The 27173-nt window shown below is 46.1% G+C and overlaps 4 protein-coding genes across 5 annotated transcripts; 2 read left to right on the top strand and 2 right to left on the bottom strand.

Annotated features, from left to right (window-relative positions):
• Nucleotides 1–24: 24 nt before the first annotated feature.
• On the bottom strand, nt 25–2548 carry LOC131266812 (U3 small nucleolar ribonucleoprotein protein MPP10). Its single transcript, XM_058269458.1, has 4 exons — nt 2337–2548; nt 1655–2246; nt 773–1592; nt 25–693 (listed from the first exon to the last, which is right to left on the bottom strand). The coding sequence occupies exons 1-4, from the start codon at nt 2444–2446 to the stop codon at nt 101–103; spliced, it is 2115 nt and encodes a 704-aa protein (XP_058125441.1). The 5' UTR covers nt 2447–2548; the 3' UTR covers nt 25–100.
• Nucleotides 2549–2861: 313 nt separating this feature from the next.
• Nucleotides 2862–8440, top strand: LOC131266764 (ethanolaminephosphotransferase 1). 2 transcript variants are annotated; one of them, XM_058269391.1, is made up of 6 exons: nt 2862–3135; nt 3971–4039; nt 4506–4958; nt 5039–5374; nt 5464–5640; nt 5729–8440. In XM_058269391.1, the coding sequence occupies exons 2-6, from the start codon at nt 4010–4012 to the stop codon at nt 5798–5800; spliced, it is 1068 nt and encodes a 355-aa protein (XP_058125374.1). In that variant the 5' UTR covers nt 2862–3135; nt 3971–4009; the 3' UTR covers nt 5801–8440. The 2 variants fall into 2 exon arrangements, with proteins under 2 accessions (XP_058125374.1, XP_058125373.1); XM_058269390.1 differs by having other exon boundaries at nt 2862–3495.
• A 1669-nt stretch (nt 8441–10109) lies between these two features.
• LOC131263435 (uncharacterized) lies at nt 10110–11612 on the top strand. The gene has a single exon (XM_058265636.1). The coding sequence runs from the start codon at nt 10110–10112 to the stop codon at nt 11610–11612; it is 1503 nt and encodes a 500-aa protein (XP_058121619.1).
• An 8812-nt stretch (nt 11613–20424) lies between these two features.
• Nucleotides 20425–27156, bottom strand: LOC131262745 (uncharacterized). Its single transcript, XM_058264811.1, has 9 exons — nt 26300–27156; nt 23380–23796; nt 23136–23287; nt 22911–23066; nt 22693–22768; nt 22255–22587; nt 21997–22188; nt 21538–21924; nt 20425–21461 (listed from the first exon to the last, which is right to left on the bottom strand). Exons 1-9 carry the CDS (start codon nt 26492–26494, stop codon nt 21180–21182), a joined length of 2190 nt encoding a protein of 729 aa, XP_058120794.1. The 5' UTR covers nt 26495–27156; the 3' UTR covers nt 20425–21179.
• Nucleotides 27157–27173: the final 17 nt, after the last annotated feature.

Below are 27173 nucleotides of genomic sequence, written 5' to 3'. Positions count from 1 at the left end.
TATAAACTTTCTGTGAGATTTCTAATCATCAATGATAACCGCTACAATGTTCGTACTTTCCAAACTTGTATTTTTGTTTCCTGCATTTAAAGTATCTCCATTATAGTTTCAAGCTGGCAGCTTGCAAATTGTCTGCCTTTTGTTTCTTCTTTTTATCGTTACCCTGCGCTTTCTCTTTCACATGCGTGCGTACTTCATCCTGCAGCTGGGAGAAGAAAGCAGTGGAAGTTTTCGCTGGACCCGTGGTCTCCGTCATCTGTTGTACGTTCTTCGCTTGCGTCACCTTTTTCAGCAGCGACGTCTGTAGGGTACGGTTTTGCTTCGAGCTGCTGCTGTCGGCCTTTGCCAGCTGCTTTTGTTCCTGCTCGGCCTCGCGCCGGAACTTTTCCTTCTGGAAACGTTTTTTCAACCGCCGTTCGCGATTTTGTTTCGTCTTGGTACGTTCTTCCTTCGACATGACATCACCTTTCGGACGCCTGTGGACCTCTTCGGGTGCCAACAGGGTGGCATCGCTCGCCGCCACCGGTGCCACTTCTTCCATGCTGATAGCTGGTGTGTTAGTTAGAATCTTTAGCTCCGGTACGGCCGGTCGTGGCGTGTAGTGGAAGTTGGACAGGGCATCGAGCTGTGCCAAAAGTGTTTTCATCATCCTCCGAATCTCCTTATGCTCCTTCGGTTCTTCTTCTGGTTGATCTACGAAACATGTGGTAAGAAGCGTTAGGAAAAAAAAAATAAAAATGCGCATATTACAAAACGTTTATGATACACCTACCGGCTGCATCCGGGTTTGCCTGTTCCAACTGCTTCAGATAGTCCTGCTCGTACACTTGCGCAAGCGATTCCTTGCTCTTCTCTCCATCCAACACCAACTGCTTGCGGTACTCGCGCGGGTTATCCGGTGGTCGCACTTTGCGCTCCACATCATCAAACGCCTTATTTTTTATCCGCTGCTTTATGATATCCTCCAACTTCATGGTCGTCTCCTCGGAGATGATGGGCACCGGGCGCGACGTGTTTTCAAACTGCAGTATCTCCTCGAGCAGGGAGTTTTGAGGGCGAGTTTCGGCAGAAATTTCACCCTTCAACTGCCAAGGCTTTTCCTTCAGCAGTTTCTGTTCCATTTTGGAAATTTTTTCATCCAATTTTTCCTGGCGAAGCTCGAACGAGGATTTTGGTCCGTTTGATTTATCGGCTTTATCGTCCTCACTGTCACTTGATTCCGGTTGTTCAAACGTAACCTTCTTGGGTTTTTCTTTCTCTTCCAACGGTATACCCCCTTGGCTTTTGTAGATGTCATAACGCAGTTTTCGGTTGCGCTCTACCGCCGCCTCATCGGATAGTTCTTCCTCTTCAGCGACATTTTCGGTAGTATCTTCATCTTGCTCCATATCACTTTCTTCTTCATCATCTTCCTGATTCATTCCTGCTTCACTCGCTTCATCGTCCTCTTCGTCTTCGATACCTTCGCTGCCATAATCATCTTCTTCTTCTTCGTTCTCACCATCCTCGTCGTCTTCGTCGTCCTCTTCATCATCGTCATCATCGAAAAAGTCCGAATATTTCATTGCAGCCGCATCTTCATCATCATCATCCTGTGGAAATGCAAATGTATTAGGTTGTATTGGGGAAAACGCAGAAGAAAATGTGTACATACTTCAGCCGCATGCTCGTCGAAATAGTCGATCTCGATCAGTGGATTCTTTTCGCCCAATCCATGTTGTCGACGCCGTTCGCGTTCATCTTCTTCATCCAAAAACTTGGCCATATCATCCAGCCTGAAGAACCGATCATCAACGATCGAACCCTTAGCTTTTGACTTTTTCTCCTTTTTTCCCTTTTTCGACTTTTTCGACTTTTCCACCTTTTTCGTTTTCTTCGATGATACTCCATTCATTTTCTTTTTTCCTGACTCCTGTTCGATTCCATTTTCACCTGCCGAATCTTCTTCCTCATCTGCAGACCGATCCTCATCCGAGCCATAGTCGGATTTAGTTTCGGTGCTGAAGTTAAGCTGCAGGGCCTTTTCCTTTTTCGACAGAATTTCCGAAGTTTTCTTCAGGTCCTGGTCGACGAAGTACTCGTTCTTGAGCTCAAGCTGTTGCCAGATCTGTTCCTCGTCCATCTGCTCGGTGACCAACTCGTCCAGGTATGGTGCATCGTTGCTTTTGTTGAATCCTGTTTTTGTCCCATGATCGTACACCGTTTTGAGCAGTGACTTAAGATCGTTTGATAGTTGCGTTTGTAATCTGATGAAGAAAGATGTAAACCAGATGAGTTATAATGTTAAACATCTCTGGCCAGACCACGTTTATCATTACTTATCGGGTATTACTTACTTTAGGAAAACCTCTGGTCGCTTGGTGTGCTTGCGGAACCGATTCAGACAAGCTTCCAGGCTCAACTCTTTCTTGGACGCCTTTGGAGTTAAAACTATTGACTTGACCATTTTGTGTAGGAAAGATTTATCAAAAGAACGAATATATCAACACAATTTAGCTAGTTTTCTACACTTCTAGCAGCGCAACCGGTCTGTGCACATTTTACACTTGTGAGAAACGAAAACACGTTGTTTTTGTTTTGACGTTTCTTTGTAAATAAACCGGCTCACAATCGGCGGGCAATATGCGGTGGCGGGATTAAAGAAAAATACTTAACCTTTTAATTTCTTAACTTAGAGTAAAGCATACCACTGAACAAAATTGAATTAATTTCTTAACGTTAAAATAGCACGAAAGTGCAAACAACTACGCATAAATTAATTAAAAATCCGATTAAAAAAATTCGTTTTATTTGACATTTAGGGCAAATTGTCAAAACTTCTATCGCTGTCAAATACTGTCAAAGAATGGAATCGCAAACGCCGAGGAACCGCGGAAAAGGTGTGATTCGGCGAGGCAGTTCGAAGCATTGGAAAAAATCGAAGAATTTTGCATGCTGCATGGTTTCCTCCGGTACATATTGCACTGCGTAGCTCCACAGAGCATCGGCCGTGTTTCGTTCCCATCGACTGGGCACCCGATCCGCGCCGGCGAAGCAGCGGCCTGAAATGTGTATCGGAAAAGCCGCACGAAGGTGGTGAGAAGAAGGGTATTTGCAAGCGCGTGTGCTTATCGGGTGTGCTGTTGTGTGGAAGAGGTGCGCTTTCAGCCGGTAAAACGTTCGGTGCTCCGCGTTTGTGTTCCTTCGGCGCCCGGGGGCAGTTTAGTCTCGAAGCTAACGGAAAGCAGATCCGTCGGCATAGTCAAACCAAATGGTGGATTAGAGAGCAGCTACTAGGCATTGTCGGTAGTTTTTCACACAGACGAGCACCGAGCTAAATCAAGGTCCTAGTAGCCCAGTGCCGGGCATTTGGAACGAAGCGAAAAGGGGTGTAGATTAACCAGCACGATTTACTAATTAACCCCTTTCCGAGGCAATATCCGTGCGTGCTAGCCAACCATGGGTGACGACGGGTACCTTACCAAGGAACATCTAGCCGGGTTCGATAATTATAAGGTAACAGTTAATTGAATGTTATATAAGAACACCTTAATTCCTAGCTTTCTGCCACTGTTAGACCGAATGTTTGAACCAAATTTATTATTACCCTTCCGAACGAACAAGCACGAAATCGTACAAAGTATTTGTTGTACCAAGCGTAATAACACAGGCAATCTGCAGGACACGCGTCACAGGATCCTTGTGCACGATATATCGACCAAACGTCGTCCTTGCACGAAATGTATTTCTATGTTTTCTGCCGTCTATTTTTAGTGAACATTTTCAATTGCTTATGTTCTATTATTCCTGGCGAAGAAGAACCTTTGCGCCAAATGTTAAAGGAGGTGGTATTATGTTTCAAACTAAAACGCATAACATTGTAACCATCTCAATTATTCGAAGGGTAATGGTGTATTTGAAAGAAGTAATGGGAAGATAACGTTATACATTTTAACGCAACCATTTAATTTGTTTTTACTTTTTATTTCAGTACAATGCTAAGGATACATCGCCACTCAGTATTTACATTATGCATCCGTTTTGGAATTGGCTCGTAGAGGTAAGCATTGAAAATGGTTTCCGGTTTATTACGCTCCATAAATTTAAGTTCAATTGCGACTGTTACGACGATGGGTCGTTTGGGGCCGAGACCTTCCCGTGAAATCTATATAGTTTCTTATCATTGATTCGGTATGTCCGGCATGGCTGTCTTGTCTTATCGTTTCCCGCCACCCGTACAATTGCCACACACAAAAAATACCCAAACTCTCCATTTCCTTTTCCCCGAAAAAATAGAAAAAATATGATTGCATCATACACCTAAAACCCTTACTCTTCTCCCAGTGGCTACCTTCACACCATTCGAAGCTGATAAGATTCTTCCTTCCTTTGTCGTTTCGTTTTACGTTAGAAAAGTTTCCCCATTCCGGCCAGTATCGAACGCAAAACCGATAGCCGTAACAAATTTAGCCGTAGGAAATCGAATTATGCCATCTATTAAACACCTGCATTACTTTCGTTGTTAGTATTTCCCAAAATGGATCGCACCGAATCTGATGACGTTCGCCGGGTTCCTCTTTACCGTCGCCAACTTTGTGATGCTCTCCTGGTATGACTGGGGTTTCTGGGCCAGCACGGAACTGGAGGATACGACCCCGGTGCCGAACTGGTTCTGGGCGCTGGCGGCGGTAAACATCTTCCTCGCCTACACGCTCGACGGTATCGACGGGAAGCAGGCGCGAAGAATCAAACTGTCTGGCCCGCTCGGGGAGCTGTTTGATCATGGGCTCGATTCCTATTCTGCCTTTTTCATACCGGCCTGCCTGTACAGTATTTTTGGACGTGGACCAACGTCCGTGCCGCCGATACGCATGTACTACATCATGTGGACTATCTTCTTCAACTTTTACCTATCGCACTGGGAAAAGTACAATACCGGTGTGCTGTACTTGCCATGGGGGTACGATCTAGGGATGTGGGTAAGTAGAAATTAAATTGGCATGCCACATTTATGTCGCCAGATAATACTTCTACAACCGCTTGTTATTTATTCTTCCAGGGCTCGGTGCTGATGTATTTGGCCACGTGGAAGTTCGGGTACCAGCTGTGGAAAGTGGCACTCCCATGGGGCATTTCGGCCGGCCAGCTGATGGAGCTGAGCTTGCACGTGAGCGCCATGTCCAACCTTCCGGTGGTAGTGTACAATATGTACCGATCGTACAAGGATCGCACCGGAAAGATGCGCACCATGAAGGAAGCGATGCGCCCCCTGTTCACGTACGGTTCTTTTATGTTCGTTTGCCTGCTGTGGGTGTTTGTTTCACCGAGTGACATCATGAATCGTGACCCCCGTGCCGTCTATATCATGACGGGAACCATTTTTAGCAACATTAGTGTAAGTATAACTGATTTGTTTCTCTCCCAAGGGTTTCGCAAACAATCATTGGCTAACCAATTCCCCTTCTTTTTTTTTATTCTCCCCAGTGTCGGTTGATTGTGTCGCAAATGTCTAACACCATCGCGGAAACATTCAACTGGTTAACGGGTGTGCTTTGCTGTGCTATAGTTTTAAGTCTCACTATGCCGCTTCTCGAAAGGCCACTGCTCTACATGCTGGTGATCGGTTCTTCCCTTGCTCACTGGCACTACGGAACCGGGGTGGTAAGTGTAAAGCTTCCGAGCAACCCAAAGCATCGGCGTTCGGGACAGTGGAGTGAGCCTTTTCATTTTTCCTCCTTTCCATTGCCAGGTTCAGGAAATGTGCAAACACTTCAACCGACGATGCTTCCTGGTATCGAAACGTAGCGAATCCAAAGAGTAGGATCCGCTTCTGTGTGCTGTCTAGTTTGTGCGGCGGGGAGGAGGAGGAGGAGCAGAACGACAAACCAACCAAAAGTAACGTCAATTTGTCAGCCAACAGCCTATCAACCGACGGACACACACTCATCTACCGCATCGGCAGCAGGACAAGCGCTCTCTTAGATCCTTGTCTTTAATCCCTGGGGAAAAAACCGAGGATCATACAATCATGTATGTGTGTACACGCGTTGACTATCGCTGCCAATTGTTCTCTCTACATTTGCATGCATTTTTCTACCTCTAACTTGCGTTTTCGGTTCGGATTTTCCTGTGCATTGTGATTCAAGTTGTGTTGTAACTAATGGAAGGACAGCAACTTTGCTTGAATTATGCTAATAATGCTTTCGCAAAACACACTTCTCGAACAGCGTCGCGTCAAGGTGCCCAACTATACTCTACCTATTTATATCACTACTGATTCTGATTGCATACATGATAAAATGCCACCATTGATCAGCTACAGTTTCTAGCGATCTTCAACTATGGAGCAGTCTTGAATACGAAGCTCCGCCTGTAACACCTCTCGTACTTCCAGGTTTCATAGGAAGTTATAGCGAAACCAAAATAACTAGCATGAAGAATTGTGAAGCATACGTAAAACCATATCGATTGCAAAGGAAGCGTTCGGTAAGGGAAGATAAACAAATCCGATCGAATCCCGGTTCCTAGTCTGCTAATGTCGGCTTCTTAAAAGATGCGCTGATAGCTCTTTGCAGGTATTAATCAATTTCAATTTAGAAATCTATGTCTACCACAACTAATGATAAACAAGTGCTACTCTCTTCCTTTTTAAAATATTGTTTACACACAATCTAAGCTTCACCTGCCGCATTCTCGTCACATCACACGAACTCACCCTCCCCGGACTGGTACGTCTCAAAGCAAACGAATTTGCACATTTACTCCAAGCATGTGTTTCTACTTGACCTTCCGATAGTAGGGCATCCGTTTATCCAAAGATGTCGCCTGGGGAAACCACAGAACGCACTCGTTCGTATTATGCTAGCGTTCCATTTCCCCAGCGTGCGCGTAGGTGTTTCGTCTTTCGTATTTTTATTGATTAACTCTTCCTTATTAACTAACTTTGGCTCACATTCTTAGAGGCATTAATAATGTATATATTTCCTGTGTAAGAAAATACATATGCTATGAAAGTGAACGTGTTTGATCTCGTACGGGCTGGTATAAATGGATCCACACAGACGAAGACAGTCAGGCACGGGTCCGGTTCCAAACTAATAACCAATTGTATTACACTATGGCCGTCTGGTTGGGATGTGGGGCAAAAAGGAGAAAAGATATTTGAATATGTTTACGTCGATGTAAGTGATGCTGACCCCAGATATTTACGTAATTTTATGCCAGTGGACATATATTTGTACAGAGTTTTTTGCATGATCGCGCCTTTTGCATTTTTACAACCGCCCACCACCACCACCACCACCACATTCGAACGTAGAATTCGCTGAATTATTGTGTGCAGCATCACAACTGAAAACATAGGGCGCGTTCGGAGTCGCACTAGTAAACGGTTGAACTGAAGCGAACACCCTAACTTGTTGCACACATGTTAACAGTGTGCCCCAGGGCAAACAGGGGCAAAACAAGGACAATAACGTGTAACACACAAAGCTAACAGGCGGACAAATATGTTGGCTTTTTTGGTTTGGTTGAAAACTCAGCTTCGGAAATTCAAAATTATTAAACAAGCATCACATGTGAGCAAGTAATTTTCGATCCTCCGATAGGAAAAGAAAGATTAACTGCACGAAAATAGTCACCAAAATTACAATTTAGGATTGCGTACATTCGCACACTTCACTACTCCACCCATTTACTCATTCTACTTTACACGAGTGCCATACAATGTGTTATGTCTCGTTTGCCAAAAGGCTCGATTAATTTTTAACTTAGTTCACCGTCGGCTACACGAAAGGCTACACAAACGCTTCATAATTAGAATATTTATTATCCGAGCTGTTTAACGACAACGATTAGTTTCCCTTAACACACTAGTTTAAGAGCACGAATTCTAAATGATGCGCTGGAAGTGAAGAGTTTGGAAACGTTGGAATATGCAGACGCGCAACAATGGAGGGCGAAGGAATGGTAAAATGGAAACAAGTCAGGAATTGGTGTCGATTGATTTAATATAGCTGTCAAGGAAAAATCAAATCAAAATCTAAATGTATAGCTAGTACTCAGTATATACAGCCACACGACAGACGCTAAAACATTGCAGTAAGGATATTTATACGTATATAAGTGCGACTAATAATCACCAAAACTTCTTCAAAACACAGACTTACTACGTAGGACAGGCACGTTTAGGTTTTTTTTTTGACGATAAAACATCTGATACCGATGCTGCTGCTTCCGGTAAACAACATCCCAATTGCTACCAAAACAACTAGTACTCGTTTAGGTTTTATGTGGCTTAGTTCGACCGTTCCAAGGTCGTTCGTTTCCAAACCAAGCTCGATTCCAGTACCGATCCAGCGTTTCGTTAATGTTGTACTAAAGAAACATAACAATTGAGTGTTCCGTACGATCTATGTTCCAGTTGTCCAGTTTTAAATCAAATCAATAAAGGAAATTGAGTTTAAATTAATTGAGACTTGCGAAAAGTCTGTTTAAATTTGGGTTTCTTCCGAAAACGCACGAAACGCCATTAGTGAGTCAATTAAGGAGCAGTTAATAAAACTGTCCTCCAATAGGGGTTCGATGGGCATTAGCATTGCTAATCAAAACAAGGCTAGATGGCAGAGAGTCTGGCGAAATCTGCTATCAAGGCCGGAACTTCATATGTTTTAAACCCTTGAAAGGTGAAACGGTTCGCACATCTCAATGTTGATCAAATGTAAATATTCGTGGAATGGTGAAACTTTTTAGTGTTACTGATGGTGGTTAACAAGAACGTGATCTACCTAAAAATATTAACTAGTGTGGGTTTACTTTACGTTTTTAAATTTATTTTTACATAACACTATGTCTGCGTTTAATTTACACTGTGCCTAAAGTTGATCATTCGTCAGAATCCCTTTCTCCAGCGTTGCGAGTGGCAACTTTCTTTCCCAGAAGCCGCTGCTTCCTCCACTGCGCCGTCGCCGCCGCCGTGTCGCGAACCAGTTTGGCCGGCAAAGTACGTCACCACCCAGCGATGCCGTTATGTTCTAGAGGATGATTGTGCAAAATCCCGTTCAACGATGCAACGAACGTGTTGCAGGGCCGGGCATCACCCGGGCAGTCCTGAACAAAGTTTCTTAACGCTCACTACCGTTAGCAGCACGTGAAAGCCGAGCAGAAGGTTTCACTTCAATCGGGCGCAACAGGAAGCTGGCGCGAAAGTGTTATGTTAATGGTAAATTTGCATTCACGTGCACTGCACTGGAAGATTTCTTATGATTCCTGTGATTTTTCGAATGAAATTGGATCAGGCGCATTATCTTTTTCTCTGCCAGTGCCATGATCACTTTGTCAGGGATAAAGTACCTAAACCATACTGTAAGGTTTATATATTAATTTTTCCAAAGATCTGCTTCAACATATTCTTATCGTGTATTCTACTGTATTTTTTAATATGTATTGTTAAGTATTTTATCAGTAAAGTGCGCTATGAATATTTTATTTTGATTCACTGAACATTTCTTATTTTTTAAAAGCATAATTACACTGTTTATTAACAATTACTTCCTTGACCCTGACTTTCGGCCATGGCCTCCACAACTCAATTCCGCGGTCGCGTATTTGTTTGTTTACACCATGTTTCGGTTTAGTTGTTATTTGAGAAAAACAAACAAATAAGGAAAAAGCAGATACATATTGAACACCGACGATCGACGAGATTTCCTCCGTACGATCGCGAATGCTTGCCGCGCATCTTCCGATTTCTCACAAAACGAAGAACTCTCTTTCTCTATTTGCTAGTAGTAACCCTTCTTTGGTTGATTCGTTTTGCGTGAAGATGTTTTGTTGGTTTCTTCAAACACCAGATGATCCTCTCGCGCGATCCACTCTCCGCGGAAGCATATAGTGGGCAATTGCGATCGAACGTCTTGGAGCGGTTAGCTCCCCGTCTCCCTCACACAATGGCGCTCTCCCGAATGGCCATGGTGCTTGGTGAGGATGCTCGCGAACCTGGTCGTAGATAAGTACGACCGCTCCGTGGGGCAGTCGCTCGTTGAACTTGAACCAGAAAGGAACCATCCCGCAACGAACACGGAAACGATCGATTCCAGCGTGAAGTTGGGACATCAGAATTGAATACGACGATGCTACGATTAACGCACGTCGTGGTGCTTGTGGCGTTGGCCAGTGTCGTGCTAGCCGGACCGACGGTGCGAAAGGATGAGGTGACGAACGTGGTCACCGTTGCGGAGGTTGAGACTACGAAACCGGTGGCGGTGGAGAGCCCCACCGTGCCGACGGACCAGAAGCTGGTCACTGTTCCCGTGAAACTGCTTATGGCTGCCGATGAACAACTGAGTGAGTCCACTACGGTGAAAGCCTCTTCAGAGGTGGAACCTAGTACGACCACCTCAACGGAACCATCCACAACAACGACGGAGGTGACAACGTCCAGTGTGGCATCGACGAGTGTGGCATCGACGAGTGGTGCATCAGCCGCCGCCTCACCGGTCACGAAGCCACCACGCAAAACGATCACATTCGATCAGCGTCAGGAGGGCAAGTACAACATTCGGGCCGATTTGGAGAACTTCGTCATCGTGGTCGTCCCGTCCGGATCGTCATCTGGTGCGTCGCTGTTGGACTTGCTGACCCGTTCCGCGCAGAAGAAGGACGCCTACCATCATCATCACCATCACCATGAGACGCGCAAGTCGAACGGAAAGCGTAAGAACAACAAGGCCCAGTACGCTGGGGCACCGAAGAAGAAGGCCTCCCAGGGTCTGGTGACACCGGAAGTGATCGTGCTGGATGAGAGCAACCAGCGGTCGGGCCAGCTCGTCGCGGAAGAGTTCATCGAGGGACGCACGCCGTACAAGGTGGACCTGTCGAGCAGTGCGCGCAGTGTCGACGAAGCAGGCCACGACTCGGAACCGCACCAGCAGCAGCAGCAATCTTTCCGCTTCAGCGTGGAACCGTCCGAGGCACGGTCGAGTGGTCGGGTACGCTTCCCTAGCGTCACCTCAGGTAACTATGCGCGGTCGTCGAGCGACGTCACCTCGGGACGGGCTCTCCGCGGGACGGCGGACGAGCCCGAGTTTGCTAACACTAACACCCTGGTAGTAGCCGCTAGTAGTGCCACTAACCACTACCACCAACAACCAAACCCAACCAACCTTCCCGGTGATGGGGCCCAACACCGGCAGCTGCCCACAGTGCTGCTGGCCGAACTGCCTTCGATCCTGCTTCCGCTGCGCCCGGCGCCTCGCAATGCCAACGGTGCCCGTGAGGACACCGAACCGCCAACCCACGGCAACCGAGCACCCCACCGCACCAGCACCGGTGACGAGGGTAGCGCCCAAGGTCTGGCCAACCATTCTCACCTTCCTTCCTCCTTCGACAGCCTAGAGTACGCACCGTTGCGCCCCGATGTCGACATGAAGCAGCTCCAGCTCCAACCGGACGAAGGCGATGGCAGCAACGACAACGGAACCGTCGGCGGTGACCCCTACGAAGACTTGGCGGAACAGCGACAGCGGCCGGACGGCGATGGATGGGACGAGCTGCGGTTGCTCGGTGCCCAGGAGCAGTGCGGTCCGGACCGGAAGCGGGACAGCTACGGTGTGTGCCAGTTTGTGCGACCGTAACTGTCCGCCGACGTTACTCTAGCGACTAGGTTAAGATCTCTTCAAGGGACAATTTTGTCCCGTGCCCCACACTCGAATCTGCTCGTGCTTAAACTCTGAGTACTATTTATTGATGCCATCGTGCCAAATAAAAGCCATACTACTACAACCCGAACGTCGTGTGATGTGTCATAAATCTGACTGAACATAGGAAACTTTCCCCAAGGAAACTGGACCGAAGTAAATCTGGACAAATCTAGTGATCTCCCTAGAGATAGAGAGAGAAAGAGAGATACTGCTCGTGCCACTTCTTTCCAGGATGGTTGAATGATGTAGTAAAAAACGAAGACGGAAGATTGTCATAATCAAATGATCCAAGCAGACGGGTTTTTATAAACGCTTCAAATTCCTAGGAATTTGATTGGAAGAGTATTTTTTGACCGATTTGATTACTCCACCTCGAATTGAATGCCGTACGCATCCCGGCCAGAATTAGAATTCGTTGATACGCCAGTGTTGCAATGATGCTGAAGCGATTTGATCGCGGGATACTTTCACTGAGGCAACGATCATTTGTGTTCCAGGTCACAAGCAATCAAAACCGGCCCCAACGGGATAGTTGGAGTGCAGTGCCACCAAGGCAGGAGATGAGAGGCGTTCTTCAGATGTTAGTGAAAAGGAAGAAAGAGTTCTTTAAAAGTTGAGAAAGAAACATTGGCAGAGATATACACCGCGGACAGAGTGAAGGAAATTTTTTAGGAAGAAAAAAGGCAATGACTGAAAAAAAACAACACTGAGAAAAGGAAAGGTTAACATCTACCGACCGATCGGCAAGCTGTCCGCGATTCCGTTATATTCCTCGACCTACTTTCCGGTGAATGTCGTTATCGAGCACATGTCGCATTTGATACGCAGGCGGGGCCAGAAGTTGGACTATAGACACTTTAATATTTCAAGTTTAAGTTGGTCCACTTTGATGGGGTTTTTCTTCTGGTTCCTCAGTTGGAAAGTCGGAAGGATCGCCCTCAAAGTTGCAAATATTTTTTGATTGCGTTGATTTTGGAATGCATTTTGTATTCTTCCTGTGGAAGAACTCAGAAAACCCCAACTCTGTTTGTTTTACTGACAATTTGTTGTACCAGCGTGGCCAATTGTAGTGTCAGGTTTTATGTCATCATTAGAAGCCACTGGAAACGAATAGAAATCGTCTTTCTCTTCGGCAAATAGACTGCTAGAAGCACACAAACACACAGAGTGAAAAAAAAACCCTAAGAAAGTACCGTTCCTCGTTCACCCCGAGGCGTCGAACGGTTCGAACGTGACAGCGCTTCCGGGGGGGATTTTTTTAAATCATTTAAATAGTGCTTAAACCCATCTCTATTCCGTCGGATCCCAGCTTTCGACGTTTCCCGTCCGACTCGAAATATCAAGCTATCAAAGGTTGGGTTACTGCTTGCTTCCTTTGCGGAGCTACGGAACATCGGCATTCCAGGTTAACTTCCGGCGGATCGGGCGACCTATGTCCGCTGCTGTTAGCATATCTATGCTCGAACCGTGTCAATTATCCGATGGGAAGATATACGGAAAAACACACAAACAAAAACACTTGATCCCGTGTCCGTGTCCAGACCCAAACAAATGATAGATCAACATTGGCCAGTCGTGGAAGACGCGAAGGCCAGGGAAGAGGGCAAACCGCGGGGGAAAGCGGATGGCCGCGAGCTTTCACGATGAGCAAAATAAACACTCGAAGAAAGGGAGAGAGAGAGCGATAAAGTAAGACGGTTGGAAAGGAGTTGAAAAAAAGCAGCAAAAAACGGTTAGTTTCGTTGACCCCGTGGGATGTGCAAGGGTCCCCACAGGGAGAAAGGGGTGTCGGGGAAGAGGCGGGAGGTAGATTCCTCAGGAACAGATCTTCTTTCTAGAGCCCATCGGTAACCTGTTCGGATGCCGGAGGATTCCGTTCTCTTCTCCGTTCGATCGTTCTCCCGCTCCTGATCGCGATCATGCTTTCTCTCGGCCATGGAGATCGGTTTTCCGGTTCCCTTGCCCCTCCACTACTGCTGACCCGTTGGGATGGGGGACTTGGGACCGTGTCCAGCAGTGGGCAGTACGCCAATCCCTCGAACATTCGGCGTCCGGAGATAGCCCGTCAAATGCTGGGTAGAACGGGTCGTGAAAGTTTCAGGCAATGGCCATAAACAGGCCTACAGTGTGTAACGGAGTTAGACCTTTGCTGAATTTTTATTTCTTTTATAAGGATCTTTGAAGCTTATGTCTGAGGTTTTAGCAGAGCATACTTACTGGATGATCTTACAGACTACTAGAGCCTGACCACGTATCGTTAAATTCATCGCCTTGAAAAATTTCCTATACTTTCCAAACAGGCCTACAGTGTGTAACGCAGTTAGACCTTAGCTGAATTTTTATTTCTTTTATAAGGATCTTTGAAGCTTATGTCTGAGGTTTTAGCAGAGCATACTTACTGGATGATCTTACAGACTACTAGAGCCTGACCACGTATCGTTAAATTCATCGCCTTGAAAAATTTCCTATACTTTCCCTACTGAGGTATACTTAAAAAAATGATATCACTAAACTCCACTAAAGTCTTTTGCCAAAATATTTGGGTCTCTAGCATTGCGGTGTAATATTTTCTGAATTTGAATTTTTGCGAACCCTTTTCTGTATATGGAGTGATCTCTATCGATCACTTAAGCTATGTAGATACTGTATATGTTTGTTTAGTAAACAGCAAGAGTACATTTATTGGATCTTTTCTCGTGTTCACCTAGTCAAATTATATTTTCTAGACATATAAATAGATGGCAACCATTTTTGATCATGTGCCACTCTTTCCTCAAGCAGTGAATAATATTGTCCACTACTGTACATAAGCAGCCAACATGAATCTGTTGTATATAGCCGTAAACAAGAACATCCCCTCGGCTTTCCCCATTTCCGTTTCCCGCGAAATGCTTCTTTGCAAGAGAAAACCAAGATTTTGTTGTCTGCCGGAGCAGCCTCCGGGAGAACGGGACGACCAATTTGTGGAATCCGCCCGGACTACCGAGGCGGTCGAACCCGGCTAGAACCTTCACTTCACTCCAGACATCGCGAGGTGCAGCATCGCGAACGGATCGCGTCCGACGGCATCGGTGTTCTGTTTTGTGATCAAGTTTTAACAAGTGTTCGCCCCAATCGGCAGCCATGTGTAATAGAGTGGTTCTCTTGTGTCCAGTGCTTTTAGCGCTATTGGCATTGGTGGTCGGAACCAACGCCCTGCCCGTGTCCAGCTTCCTCGGAGACGATAGTGACTACGCCGATAGCTACGAGGACAACGACTACGATGTGGTGTTCGATCAGCGTCAGAATGGAACGGCCAACGTACATCTATCCGTAGATGGGGTCCTGCTGGCGTTGCCTGCGCCGGAGATTCCCTCGTCCGCCTCACTGGCCGGAGCGACCCTCCTGGAGCTGTTTGCCTCGCAGCTCGCTGCTGGAGGTGGTGACTTGGAGGACGATACGTCCGATGAGCTTTACACCGGAGGTTCAGAATCCAGCACTACTGGGACGAGCAGTTCAACGTCCTCGTCGTCCACGTCCTCATCGTCCTCATCCACGACGTCAACCACCACCACCACCACCCCCGCGGCTCCAGCATTGGCACCGGCGGCCACAGGTCTCTCCAGTGACTTCGCATTCGAAACCCTACCGGCCAGTCTGCTTGGACAGGGACTTAACTTCCTGTTCAACACTCGACGCGGAGAAATCCCGTTCCGCCTTGGCCCTGGAGCCGAACCTGGGGCAAAGCCAGCGATCCCGCTGCTCATCACCAAGGTGGAGAAGGCACCGGGGCGGCATGACTTTGACGACTCGCACGAAGATAGCCGCGAGGTAGCCGAGTCTCAGCATGTCGCGCCGCAGGAGCATTCCGGAAAGAAGAAGCGCAAGCACAAGCGAAAGTAATAAGTATAGCTCATCTCCAATGGCACCAACAATCCACACCCGAAAAGCCATTTATCTAATCAAACCGGCATCGTACGGTTTCTCAATCATTACAGATACAAGGTGCGGGTGGCCAGCATGCTGAGACCGTTGCTGAAACGCACCGTACGTCTTCAGTGAAGCGATCTTGGAAGCAGTTGTGATAAGAGGATCAGGAGAAGAAGTACTCTAATGTTAACGAAAACTAATGACAGGGAAAAGGGAGGGAACTTTAAGGGTACGAAGAGAGGTGTGCTGAAGTGTATGTAATACTCATAAAAAAGTAAAAAGAAGAAATAGCTCAATAAAACCGATTTGTTTACTACCATCGTTCATATGATTCATACATAGTTAACCATTTTTGACGTAAAATTATTTTACAATAAAAATGTGTATATGTTAAGATTCTTACAATAATGTCCATTTTTTTTTTATTTATAGTAAAGTTTTTTCTAAATTTACTTTTAAAAATTCAATCAATTCAACCAAAATTCGTTTCTGAATCGTTGTTTTTGTTTGTACATACTATTACCAACCATCCGTCCTCGAGGGTCAGTTGTTGACGATAAAAACCTGTTTCCCAAAACGAGCAGCCCCTCCTTTCCTTGTCAACAAACGATAAACAAAAAATCTTGGTCCAGTAACCTCCTCAAGGAAGAGGGGAAGAATTGGGTCAAGTGACTCTTTCGTTTTTTTTCTTTTTTGGGGTTTCGATTCGAGGAGATGACGGCGAATTTCAAAAACCGTGAGATGATCAAAATGGTGAGGCTCATCGATCCGCGATAGTGTGATCGGACAGTGAGAAGATATGCTCGCCGATTTGGTGAGTGGAATTTCTCACCCCTTGGGGGGGTGTAATTAGAGTAGATTTGTCTTAATTATTATTGAGTGTTGTGCAGTGAATTATTGCGTTAAAATAATAACCGAATTATCAATTACCAAATCTAGTCTATTATTTGATGATTGCAGAAAAATCTACCATATGGTAGATGCATATGCATGTGAGTGCGACAAGACATCCACACATGTGTGTTGCATACCTTCATGCGTTCGAAGTTATTATTTACTGCGTTGCGAATTCAAATGCATTAGGAATAATTTTCAACTCCTACTCTTGCTTATTGCTGGGTGAAGGTTAAGTTATAATTTGCTTCCTGAATTAGTGTTATAATGAAACAGTGACCGGAAAGTTTAAAAAATTACGGTACCCTTCGTCGAGCATGTGATGCAGAAGGTGCAAAAAATTAGTTTTTTTTATTTTAAAAATTTAAAAATTATTTCATTTATAGAACTGTATCATTTTTGATACAAACTGTAAAGTGTTCATGTTCACTTACTATATCTTGAAACCAAATAATTTGAATTCCATTTTTGGGACCGTTTCTTTTTACCGAATTTGTAAAAATATCGATTCAAATGGACAATTGACCGCGAAGATCAATCATACGGCCTATTAATTATCATAACTTAACGGCTCAATCAATTCGCAACGAGAGCACGCTCAATAAGGAAGACACAACCATCCTCTTGCCATCCATCCTACTGCTCCATGACGGCGCCTTAGATCGCTGATTATCCGCCTTGCCAATTACCTTCTGCGAGCGGGTTCGCGTGTTGCACGTCATTTGAGTCACCTGTTTTGGGGCCCGCTGCCGTATCGGTCGTATTTCTTTGTGTGCATTCCCTCTAGCTATTCCTCTTGCTGTTTTCGTTTTGTCGCGGACTGATCGCGTCGCGAGCCGTTTCTCCCGTGTTTGGTATGGTCCCCCAATATGAAATGGCATCCAAATGGATCGATCGGTTCCAAAATACAGTGCTGTACACTTTAATGGCACTTAGGGCACGAAATATATTTGAATATTTCACGAGAAGATCTTCGAAGATCGGTGGTAACTTAAATAGTGTTGAGGGAAGGTTTAAAAACATATTCTCTTCAATTTCCTTAGGTAATTTCATTTGGACGATAACTAATTCTTCTGCATTAAATTAAGAAAAAAAATCCAGCGCAAGTCTATCCAACGTGGTTAGGGAAAACGTGCACATTTGCGTTTCCTTCCGATCTTAAACGAAATCGATCCACATCGTGCCGTCGCAAGGTGTGCGCAAGTTTCGAGGGCCCCGAATATTGTTAGCATGCTTGAGGCTCGCCCCAAACGTCTTCGTAGTCGTCGTGATCTTCGAGACGAGCGCGACAACGAAGCAACACAATGCTCCTTGTACGCTCGTAACCGTTCAATGGTTTGGGCTGACGATCGAGTCAATCATCCGTCGAAGTGCCGTCGTAGTGTGAGGATCGCCCCGTTGTTGTCGTCCAGCGCGCGTATGATCACTGGATCGATCGTTCTGGATCGATTGTTCAAGTAAACCTTTCGAGACAGTTTAGTTGCTAACACCGTCGAGGATCGGTTCCGATTGCGAAATGTCACTATTCCGGTTGCAAAGTCCTGTGCTGATCGCGGTAGTGTTGGTGGTGATGGCGACGGTTGTTTTGCATCTAATCCCACCTGCACGGGGATCCCCTCAGCGCGAACGAAACCCATACGGAACCGAAAGAAAAGTGAAACGAGAAAGTGATGTCGTACGCCTGCCCGGCCTCGACCTCGATGGCGGCGATCGGGACGAAAGTGAGCCCTCGGAGGAAGTCGTCTATGACCAGCGACAGGTGAACGGTGAAACGAACATACGGCTGAACATCAAGAACTTTCAGCTGCGCATTCCAGAGTCGCAGCTGGTGCGCTTCCAGCAATCGGACATGGCTCAGCTGGTGCGCAACTCGGTGCTGCAACTGTTTGGGCTTCCGGCGGTGCACGATACTTCCGCTGGCAAGGTTGACGGTGCTAACCTGAACCATCCATTGGAGGATGAGGTGGAGGAGGACGAGCAGGAGGACGAGAAACACCCAACGGCCCAGCAGCAAGGGCCGGGTGAAAGTGAGACCGCACAGGAGCTACCACTTCCGGAAGGAAGTGCTTCGATGCTGCAGGTCAATGGGAACAATTTGCCGGCGAAGTTTTTCCTCGAAATCAGCGACTTTCTCATGAACACCTTCGACAACGATGCCGTCGACGATAAGCGCGTGGAAACGAACCACAACCAGAAGCAGATGCAACGGCAGCAGGAACAGCAACAACAGCAGCAACAAGGGACTCTGCTAGCGGAAACTCCCCTGTACGCGATGGAGGAGATCAAGATCGAGCGGGTGGCCAATTCGAACAACGTTAAAAACGAAACCATCACCATCAGCAAGAAGATCACACAGGTGGCGCCGGTGCCACGGAACGGGACCGCACTCGAGACGGTCAGCACGGAGAATCGGTTCACCACCAACGCCACCCGGAATGCCACCGAGAACGAGGACCGCTTCGTGAAGACCAAACCGATCCGGCTGGACACGGTGGTGATGCGGGTGGAGACGGATGCACAGGGCCATCCTCAAACACTACGTGAAAAGGTCATCTGGAAGATGCCGGACGAGTCGGAGGGCAACGGTCGGGAGTAGCGGGTAGCGAGACGGTGCGACCCGGATTACTCGAACGGCGTGCGTTTCACACTTTTCGGGAAAAAGAATGTGTGACGAAATTTGTTCGAAGTGGGAGAAAGCAATCCAAGTGTAGCAGTGAGGAAGTGTGCCGTTTGGAGTGTCAGGGAGGGATGTGGTGCAAGTTTGTTTTATTTTTTTTAGTCTCCTAACCGATCGAACCAGGTAACCATAGAAACCCGTTGCAACTAAAGCCACTCGAACGCGTGATCAATCATTTTCGAAAGTTTAAAACCAACTGTCATCACACGAACAGCTCGAGGACACAAGTGTTTACTACGAAAGTGCTTGAAACAATAAACCCAAGTATTCGTCGAGGTTAGTGTTTTAGTTTCCTAAACGAAACATGTATCGCTGGAGGTGAAGAATTAGTATAATAAATGACCTTTTTCTAAGCATGACGATTGGTGTTGACATATTTTTTCATTGCATGAATCTTTTCATCAATTACTTAAGTCATAGTAAACGTATCTAGTTCCAAATCTATTTTTTGCATAGTTAACTTTATTAAGTCGCATTCTATGACACTATTAGAACATTGAGTGGCAACAATTTAAAACCATTTAATAGTAGATAACTGTTGTTGCCGATTGACCGATTTATTACGTTGGTTTAACTTTTCGAACTTGCAATACAGTATGGTTTAATTCAATTTTCACAATATTCACAGTTTCAAGAACATGTGGTTTGTTAGTGTTTTGTAATGGTGATGCCATCGGACCGCTAGTAATTCCATATTTTGGAGAAGTCGAGGTTTTGGTTGCAATAGCTTTAGGTGAACTGCGTGTTTGTTTGTTCTGGCCTAAGTGTTTTACTTTAATCCTTTTTTATGTTTTATACCATAATATAAGAACCACCGTGATTTAAACTAATGTTTATTCATGTTCGATACACTAAGAGAAAGATTTCTGTCTTTTAGATTTTTGCTTTTTTATGGTATGTTTTTGATTTTGAAGAATCGATGATAAGGACATCTAAGACATAAATAATATGACTCTACGCTAATTTTGAATTTTAGGGATGATTTTAAAATGTTATGTTATAAAAATGTTCGCAGTAAAACAAGTTTGCCGTTCTTTTGCTCTTAAATTAAGCTATTGAGAAAATCTATTAAGTTCAACGTTTTCCTAATGAAAAGAATGCTTGCAATACCTGTTATTTTAGGACGTTACTCTACATTCGTATTTGAACTTCGGATCTCCGAAAAATAGGTAAGTAAAGAGCCGTTAGTAACTATGAGTGGAAACGTTTCGATAGAAATGTATTCCATATACACCTTTTGCAAATAAAGAAAGCAGTACTTTTCGCTTTGGACTCTTTGCAACATTAGTTTTTCGTTTATTGCAATTTTCGTATACAAAAAGCATGTTGCCTCAACGAGACTTTGGACGACGCAGGTCCTTCTATACTTCCCCAATGTTTGCTTTTCCTTAAAACCTATACCACGTTCGCTTTACCTTGCCCAGCCCGAGAAGCAACACATCCTCAATTAAGTACATTCATATCCTTAAACGGTGTGGGCTGGGCAGCAGGGGGCGGACGCAGCAACGGGTGCATCACAGTAGCACCTGGTACCTTCCTGGCACCTTTCCGGGACCTGAAGGCACCACAAGACTAGGCATTGTTGGCAACACTTCTTACTTGCTAAACCGTGTTCAAGCACGCACACACGAATATTTACAACTGTGCACTGAACAACATCAGACGGAACGGGGCGAACACGAAACGAGGAGAAAAGGGTAACGCAAGAGGAAGGAAAACAAATACGATAATTTACAAAACGCTTACAATCGAGAAATTAAACTGCGCGAACTCGCTGGAGCTCGCCATATGATGTATAACGGTAGGGCCATGGTTGTCCCTTGGCGACCGGAAGCCTCATTCTACGAGCTGCCGATAACTAAGTGCATTTTAGATCATATTTAAAATAGACACCTGCCCGTGGGTCCGTGTCGAGCTGTAGTGTTTTGTTTGCTTTCTTCACGGACCCCGACACAGCGTGACCTAAGGAAGATACAGAAGACTCTTCACACACCGAAACGATGGCATACACGGGTTGGTTCCTACTCCTTCTGGATCGGATCGTACGCCGGTGTTACGGTGAACTTTTTGGAGCTTCGCTTGAAGCTCGGAAGCCCATAGCTCCGGGTGGTACGGCCACCACGTTCACCGTGCGCCTGCCCATGGCCTCCCTCGGCTTTGGCACCCGACGTACCGGCGGCCACATCTTCCAGGATCTTCGAAAGCGGACCGGAGGTACCGCGCAGCGATTCACCGAAGCGACCGCGCGAAATGCCACCGTGACTCGGAGGATTCATGCGCCGATGCTGCGTAGGTGAGGTGGCCTGTAAATAACAAGAAAAAGAATATCCGACAGTTAATCAATTTGCGTAGGTACATTACTCCGGAGGAAAAACTCACGAAACGATCGAAGTTCATATAGTTCAGTCCACCGTGATGGGCCGAATGGTGGAACTGGTTCTCGGTCGTGTTGGCCGACAGACTGAGGTAGAGTGCCTCCAGTTCCTGGATCGTCGGACGGTGATCGCGCTGATGGTAGTTGTGCCGCGGTGACCAAGTATTCTGGTGACCAGCCTTCGAGGCCGAATTCAGCAGATAATCACTACGCAGGCCACCGGTCGTGGTGTCGTTGTTGTGATGCAATGTTGTCAGCTCATGGATCAGCTGTTTGCTCATCGATAGCCCATCGTTCGTGTGCAGCGTGCGGTTGTAGTCACGCGCAATTTTGATATCGTGCTTCCAGAACTGTTTCTGATCCTTCGGCACCACCGGGGCTACCTCTTTGATCTACGGCGGAAAAAGGTTACCGAATACATGTGAAAAAACGTTCAACAGTTACACTGAATAAGGTGAACTCACAATTAGGAACATGACTCCTCCCAGGTAGATGCACATAATGTTGAGTAGGGTCAGCGAGATGCTCATGCACCCGAGGGTGAACAGCTCCAAGCCTTGGTTTTCGGAGTAAATCTGCGTTTTGATTAGTGTACCGTAGCGGGACTCTTCCGAGCCGAATAGGAAGTACAAACATGAAAGTGCCCAAAGGACTCCCTGAAGCGAGAAAATAAACGTAATTTCATTATCTAAAGAAGCTGTGAGGAAGATTTTCTATCTTACCGCATTGACAGCCGGTGGCAACAGTGAAGCCGAAATGGCCACACCGACCAGTGACCCGATATTTTCACCCAGAATTGCAATAGCGACGGCTGCACCGGAAGGCAGTGCGATAGCAATACCGACCAACAACGAATGGGTTTCGCATCGGGCCAGCATCTCGTGCGTTATACCCTCGCCCACGCTGTACCGGTCGTCGATACTGCAAACGATCAGCCCGAAAACGAAGCCCACCGTCACCGTGAGCATGATGCCAATGATTTCATTTTTCAACCCAATCAACTGCAACTGGCGCTCCTTGACCACGGTTCCGAAGATAATGGCAATGATTGGTCCCTAGAGTTGAAGCGGAAGGTAGACGATATTTTAGAAAGAACGGTTACAAATAGTTCGAGTACTATTCGAGCAGTACCACCGTATAGCATACTTTTAGGCGCTTACCATGAGCGGTGAGACGAGCATACTGGCGATGAGAAACACCGAACTGTCTTCGACCAGTCCGAACGCAGCCAGAATACTATGAAAGGAAATAAGAAGATTTGAGATTTAAAAAACATTAAATAGATAGACAGTACATCAAACTTATGACTTGCGGGATATTCATACTTCAAATGTTTCCAAATGTTCAGAAATAATTTAATAAATAATTATTTCCTTACCTGGCAACCGCAAGCATGGACACGAAATCGAACGATACTTGAGCATCGTGTTTTACTTCTTCCACAATTTGCGCCACATTTAATCGGGCACGAACGGTGGAAAGGAACGTGTTCCATGCGCTTCCGTCATTATTTTTATTTACTTCGCCTCCCGCTCTGTAAAAGGAAAAATGCACACATATTTTTAGGCAAACTGGAATAGAAGAGAGATTTTCGATGGCTTACTCTTCCTGCTGTTCTTCCACGACCGGCGGTTGGCTGTACAGTGTGCAGGAGGTGATCGAGATGGTCGAGTTAAACCGTTGGCCAACGCCCCACGAACTCAGCATATAGATGACATCATCGCAAATCGGTCCAGACTCGATGGAGAACATGATCTGAGGGCCCACGAAAAAACAAAACCAAACCAATATGTAGCGAACATTGAAGGGCTGTGAAGCTTGAAATCCCGAAAAGAAACGCGACGCACATGAAAACCATTTCCCTGGTCCGTTTCGATCCAGGCAGCGGTATGAAGGCGTTTCTCGTTGATGATCGTCTTCAGGACCTCCTCCATCGACGAGTTGCCGGTCAGCGTCAGCTTCTCGGCCGCCTCCTCGCGAGCTGTCTTCTCCTTCCGTGCCGATCCGAGCAGATCCCTGAAACCGTCCCAGGACTTGCGTAGGGCCGACGCACGATCGAACGGTTCGGCGAGAAAGTTCGACTTCTTGTCTTTGCCCTTCTCGTCGCCATCCTTGTCGTCATCCTTGGGCTCGTCGTCATCGCCCGGCTTTCCCGGAATTTCTTCGCCGTCTTGGTCGATAAACTTTATGGTCGGTGCGGCACCAGCATCCCCCGCCACCCTGTCGTCGTCATCCGGCGCGGTTATGATGCTGGATCGAGGGATCTATTCCGAGAAAAAGGGCGAACAGGAATAGCCAAAACAAGTTAGTTAGCCAGTGTGTTTGCCAACAAAATGTGCTTCTGTTTAGAAATGGTACACGCTGTGCAATCGTGCATTAACGCGTGCAGTTGGAAAACATGTTGATAAGTCGCTGAACTGGGGCGTCCGTTCCTGGAGAGGTTGTTTGCGAGTTCGGTGCGCGTGTTTGTGTGTGCTACGCGATCACCTACCAACCGCCAGAAAACATTGACAAACTTCTTCGGCTGCTCGGCGAGGGCATGGAGTGTTCTGCTTCCGTTCCGGTCTATTTTTAAACCGCGATCACATATGCCAACACTTGGATATAGGGTCCGACGCACAGTAAGCGGTAGCCACACCCCTCCAAGCGTGAGACGTGACTTCACAGAGGAAGCACGCAGATGAAACCGACACGTGAAGTCACGACATGAAGTCGGGGTTTTATGGACCATGCATGTGCGTCCCGAGCGTCGCGATAAACGGTCGCTCGCGGTTGTCCCCATGGCTTAGACACGAGCAGCCGAAGTTCAAACAGAAAATTCGTTTAGAAATTGGATTCCATCCAAAGAGTGTCAAGTTTAAAGTGATTTTGTGAAATAGTACAGCATGGTGCCGAAAATATATTTAGAAATAAGAAATCTTATTGATTCAACTAATGGACAGAGCGGAAATATTCCATAATTAATAAGCCACTAACATACAAACCAAATCGAGCCCACTTAATTCCGTAAGACCCACATTTCATTCTAGTTGGATTTCAATGTATTCTACGGATAGTAGCAAGCTGACTATCGACAAGGGAAGGGTGCCAATCAAAAAGTAAATAAATATGACCACGTTCTTCCACAATGTCGTCGTAGGAAAATACCGTCTGGCATCGTTTGTGAATCATTGCGCGTTAACATAAAAACTTGTTGACATCTCGCGTTTAAGAATATATGGACGGTGATAAGAACGTCCAGTAGAGCTCCCAACAACTAACAAGGCTATAATTTGTAAGTGCAACATGGACTATACCAAACACGATTAAAGGTGCTTCTTGCGGCATTTGCAGGATGAAAATACGTTTCCCGTCGGTACAACAAATAATTGCAACAAATAACAAACATGTAAAGTCCCACTATGAAGAAAAAGTGCATAAACATTGACAAAAATCAATATAATTTTTCAAAATTGTGTTGACGTAACACATTTTTGGTTTTTATTACCAAATCGGTTACGAGAGGTACATGATATATTTTTTTCGAAGTACCAATAAGAGGTCTTCTCTGTCACTACCACAGCCCTCGGTGTTGTCCCATTGCGTAGGTGGATACTCAGTTTGCTCGTAATTTTTTTGTAATATATCATTGGATGTCAACTCCACCCACTGGAATTTTAAGAGCAGAGCAAACATGTGACTGTTTAAAGTACAGCTTTGAAAAGCACGTTTTTTCATTGGCCAGAAAAAAACCCTTTAAATTTGCTATTCAAATTGTAATACAAAAGAGAAGTTAAACATCAAAGCATCCCGCTTTGCCGCACCAAACAAATGCTCTTGAGGTATCTTTACTAAAATTAGCAACGTGCAATGCCAGCCACTGTTTATTACTTCCCACCGGAAGCCGTGGATCGAATGTTGCAGCTACCATAGTTGCCCTGTGGTTCACGTGCACAGTGCATATTTCGCCTTAGTCAGCTGTTCAAACAGCGGTTCTTTGAGGATTGATCAAACCGACAGCGAATCAATAAGGCTCGAGACATAAAGTGTCAGAGTTAGTAAACCACTTTGAACCGAACGAACCTAAAAGTTGACTTGCATGGTGCGAGGCTGGCAAGGATGGCTCGTCGGTGTTTCTTTTGAGTTTATCTTCACGTACGATCGTTCCGAAAAGACATAATAATGCTTTTGTTTGTTGGGTTTTTTTTATTGCGAGCGGATGGCTGCACTATGGCGTCATCGCCAATAAATACATGAAGAAAAAAAAACAGGGTAACGGAGAAATAGGAAACCGCTTGAGTGTTTTCCTCATTTCGCGATCGGAGGTGATGCAGCCTAAGGTGAACGGATTTCGCGCCATTTCGGAAACCGCCATCGCCGTCCATGATGTCGGTCGGCAGTTCCGCGTTGGTGGTGATGGTAGTTTGAGGACGGACCTGTTAGATTTACACGATTACAAACGACGCATTGAACTTGTGTCGAACAGGATCAACGATCGATAACGCACACCCATGTACGTTAAGGGAGCCCTGCTCCCTTTATTCTATTGAAATGCAAATTGATAGGTGTCACAGATAAAGGCAATCGGAAAGGGTACGCAAATGGTTTCCCTTCGACGTTATCAAGCAAAATGTCGATCGATCGACATCGGAATAGCCTCTACCTCAGGCCTGTCACCAGCTGGTTGGTTTTCCATCGTGCCCTAATCATGGCCAACTCGTGCTAACATAGGGTGGTGTTTCGTTTTGTGCGCAACGTGCACCTAATATATAGCACGTTTTAGCTTACCTTCGAAACGGGTTTCTTCGGCTGTGGTGTAACGAACGGTTGCGTTTCCTCCGACTTGCCGTTCAATTTTTCCCCATCCTTCTCATCTTCCGTCGTTGCGGTGGTCGATTTCGCTAGACGCTCCTGTTCCTTCCGTCGCAGCTCCCGCTCATACCGGGCGGAAGGAATGTGGACGACGAACAGAACGCCGGCCATTTTCCTTTATCGCTAATGAGACGTTTACAACAGTCCTTTTTCGGGGCTGGACAATTTACAAGCCCAAAGTGAGTGCGTGCCTGACTGCGGCTTTTTCGGGTGGGTTTTATTTTCTTTTACCGCCGCTCACCCTACGCATCAACTTTCCCCAGACTAATACTCGGTCGATCGATTTTAAAAGCACGCTCAAACATACGGCACACATAAACACACAAACATAGAGGCCAGCGAGACGAGCTGCGAGACACAAGTGAACCGAAAAGAAACCAGTGTGAACCTGGTTATTCTTAGCCGTATGGGCTTCCGATTTTCCCAGTTCAATGCAAGTGTGCAGCACCGTGGACGCGATAGGAAATGATTTGTATTTGAGTGTTTCTAACGCGGTGTAATTTTAGCTGCTGACATACGCCCACAGGTCCGGTACAGGTTGGAACAATCGCATCCTATTTTAACGACAGCAAACTTTCCAACAAAATCTAACGCTCACTATCAGTAACGGTGGACCACGATGCACTACAATGCGCTGTAATCTACCGGTGCCGCAACTGCCACTGATTAAACTGGCTCGCGTGTTACCTAGATGGCACTTGCCGGGTGTGAGACACGAGCGTCAGCCACCGCGATCTGCTCCGGTTCGGTTCTGCCGACCAACTGAAACCGGGAGCGGTCTCGAGTGCAC

The sequence above is a fragment of the Anopheles coustani genome, chromosome 2, assembly GCF_943734705.1.
Source record: "Anopheles coustani chromosome 2, idAnoCousDA_361_x.2, whole genome shotgun sequence".
Classification (NCBI taxonomy): domain Eukaryota; kingdom Metazoa; phylum Arthropoda; class Insecta; order Diptera; family Culicidae; genus Anopheles; species Anopheles coustani.
Note: the sequence above shows the minus strand (reverse complement) of the source record. Positions and strands in the feature narration are given on the sequence as shown.

What these genes read in the sequence shown, in the direction of transcription:
- LOC131266812 (XM_058269458.1), bottom strand. Translation starts at nt 2,446, where the DNA reads ATGGTCAAGTCAATAGTTTTAACTCCAAAGGCGTCCAAGAAAGAGTTG. An exon ending in CGACCAGAGGTTTTCCTAAA is followed by an intron (nt 2,247 to 2,336) that starts GTAAGTAATACC and finishes TTTCTTCATCAG; the next exon opens with ATTACAAACGCAACTATCAA. An exon ending in GGCAAACCCGGATGCAGCCG is followed by an intron (nt 694 to 772) that starts GTAGGTGTATCA and finishes CATGTTTCGTAG; the next exon opens with ATCAACCAGAAGAAGAACCG.
- LOC131266764 (XM_058269390.1), top strand. Translation starts at nt 3,439, where the DNA reads ATGGGTGACGACGGGTACCTTACCAAGGAACATCTAGCCGGGTTCGAT. An exon ending in CCGGGTTCGATAATTATAAG is followed by an intron (nt 3,496 to 3,970) that starts GTAACAGTTAAT and finishes TTTTTATTTCAG; the next exon opens with TACAATGCTAAGGATACATC. An exon ending in CCATTTTTAGCAACATTAGT is followed by an intron (nt 5,375 to 5,463) that starts GTAAGTATAACT and finishes TATTCTCCCCAG; the next exon opens with TGTCGGTTGATTGTGTCGCA.
- LOC131263435 (XM_058265636.1), top strand. Translation starts at nt 10,110, where the DNA reads ATGCTACGATTAACGCACGTCGTGGTGCTTGTGGCGTTGGCCAGTGTC.
- LOC131262745 (XM_058264811.1), bottom strand. Translation starts at nt 26,494, where the DNA reads ATGGCCGGCGTTCTGTTCGTCGTCCACATTCCTTCCGCCCGGTATGAG. An exon ending in TCCATGCTTGCGGTTGCCAG is followed by an intron (nt 22,769 to 22,910) that starts GTAAGGAAATAA and finishes TTCCTTTCATAG; the next exon opens with TATTCTGGCTGCGTTCGGAC. An exon ending in TGCCACCGGCTGTCAATGCG is followed by an intron (nt 22,189 to 22,254) that starts GTAAGATAGAAA and finishes TTCTCGCTTCAG; the next exon opens with GGAGTCCTTTGGGCACTTTC.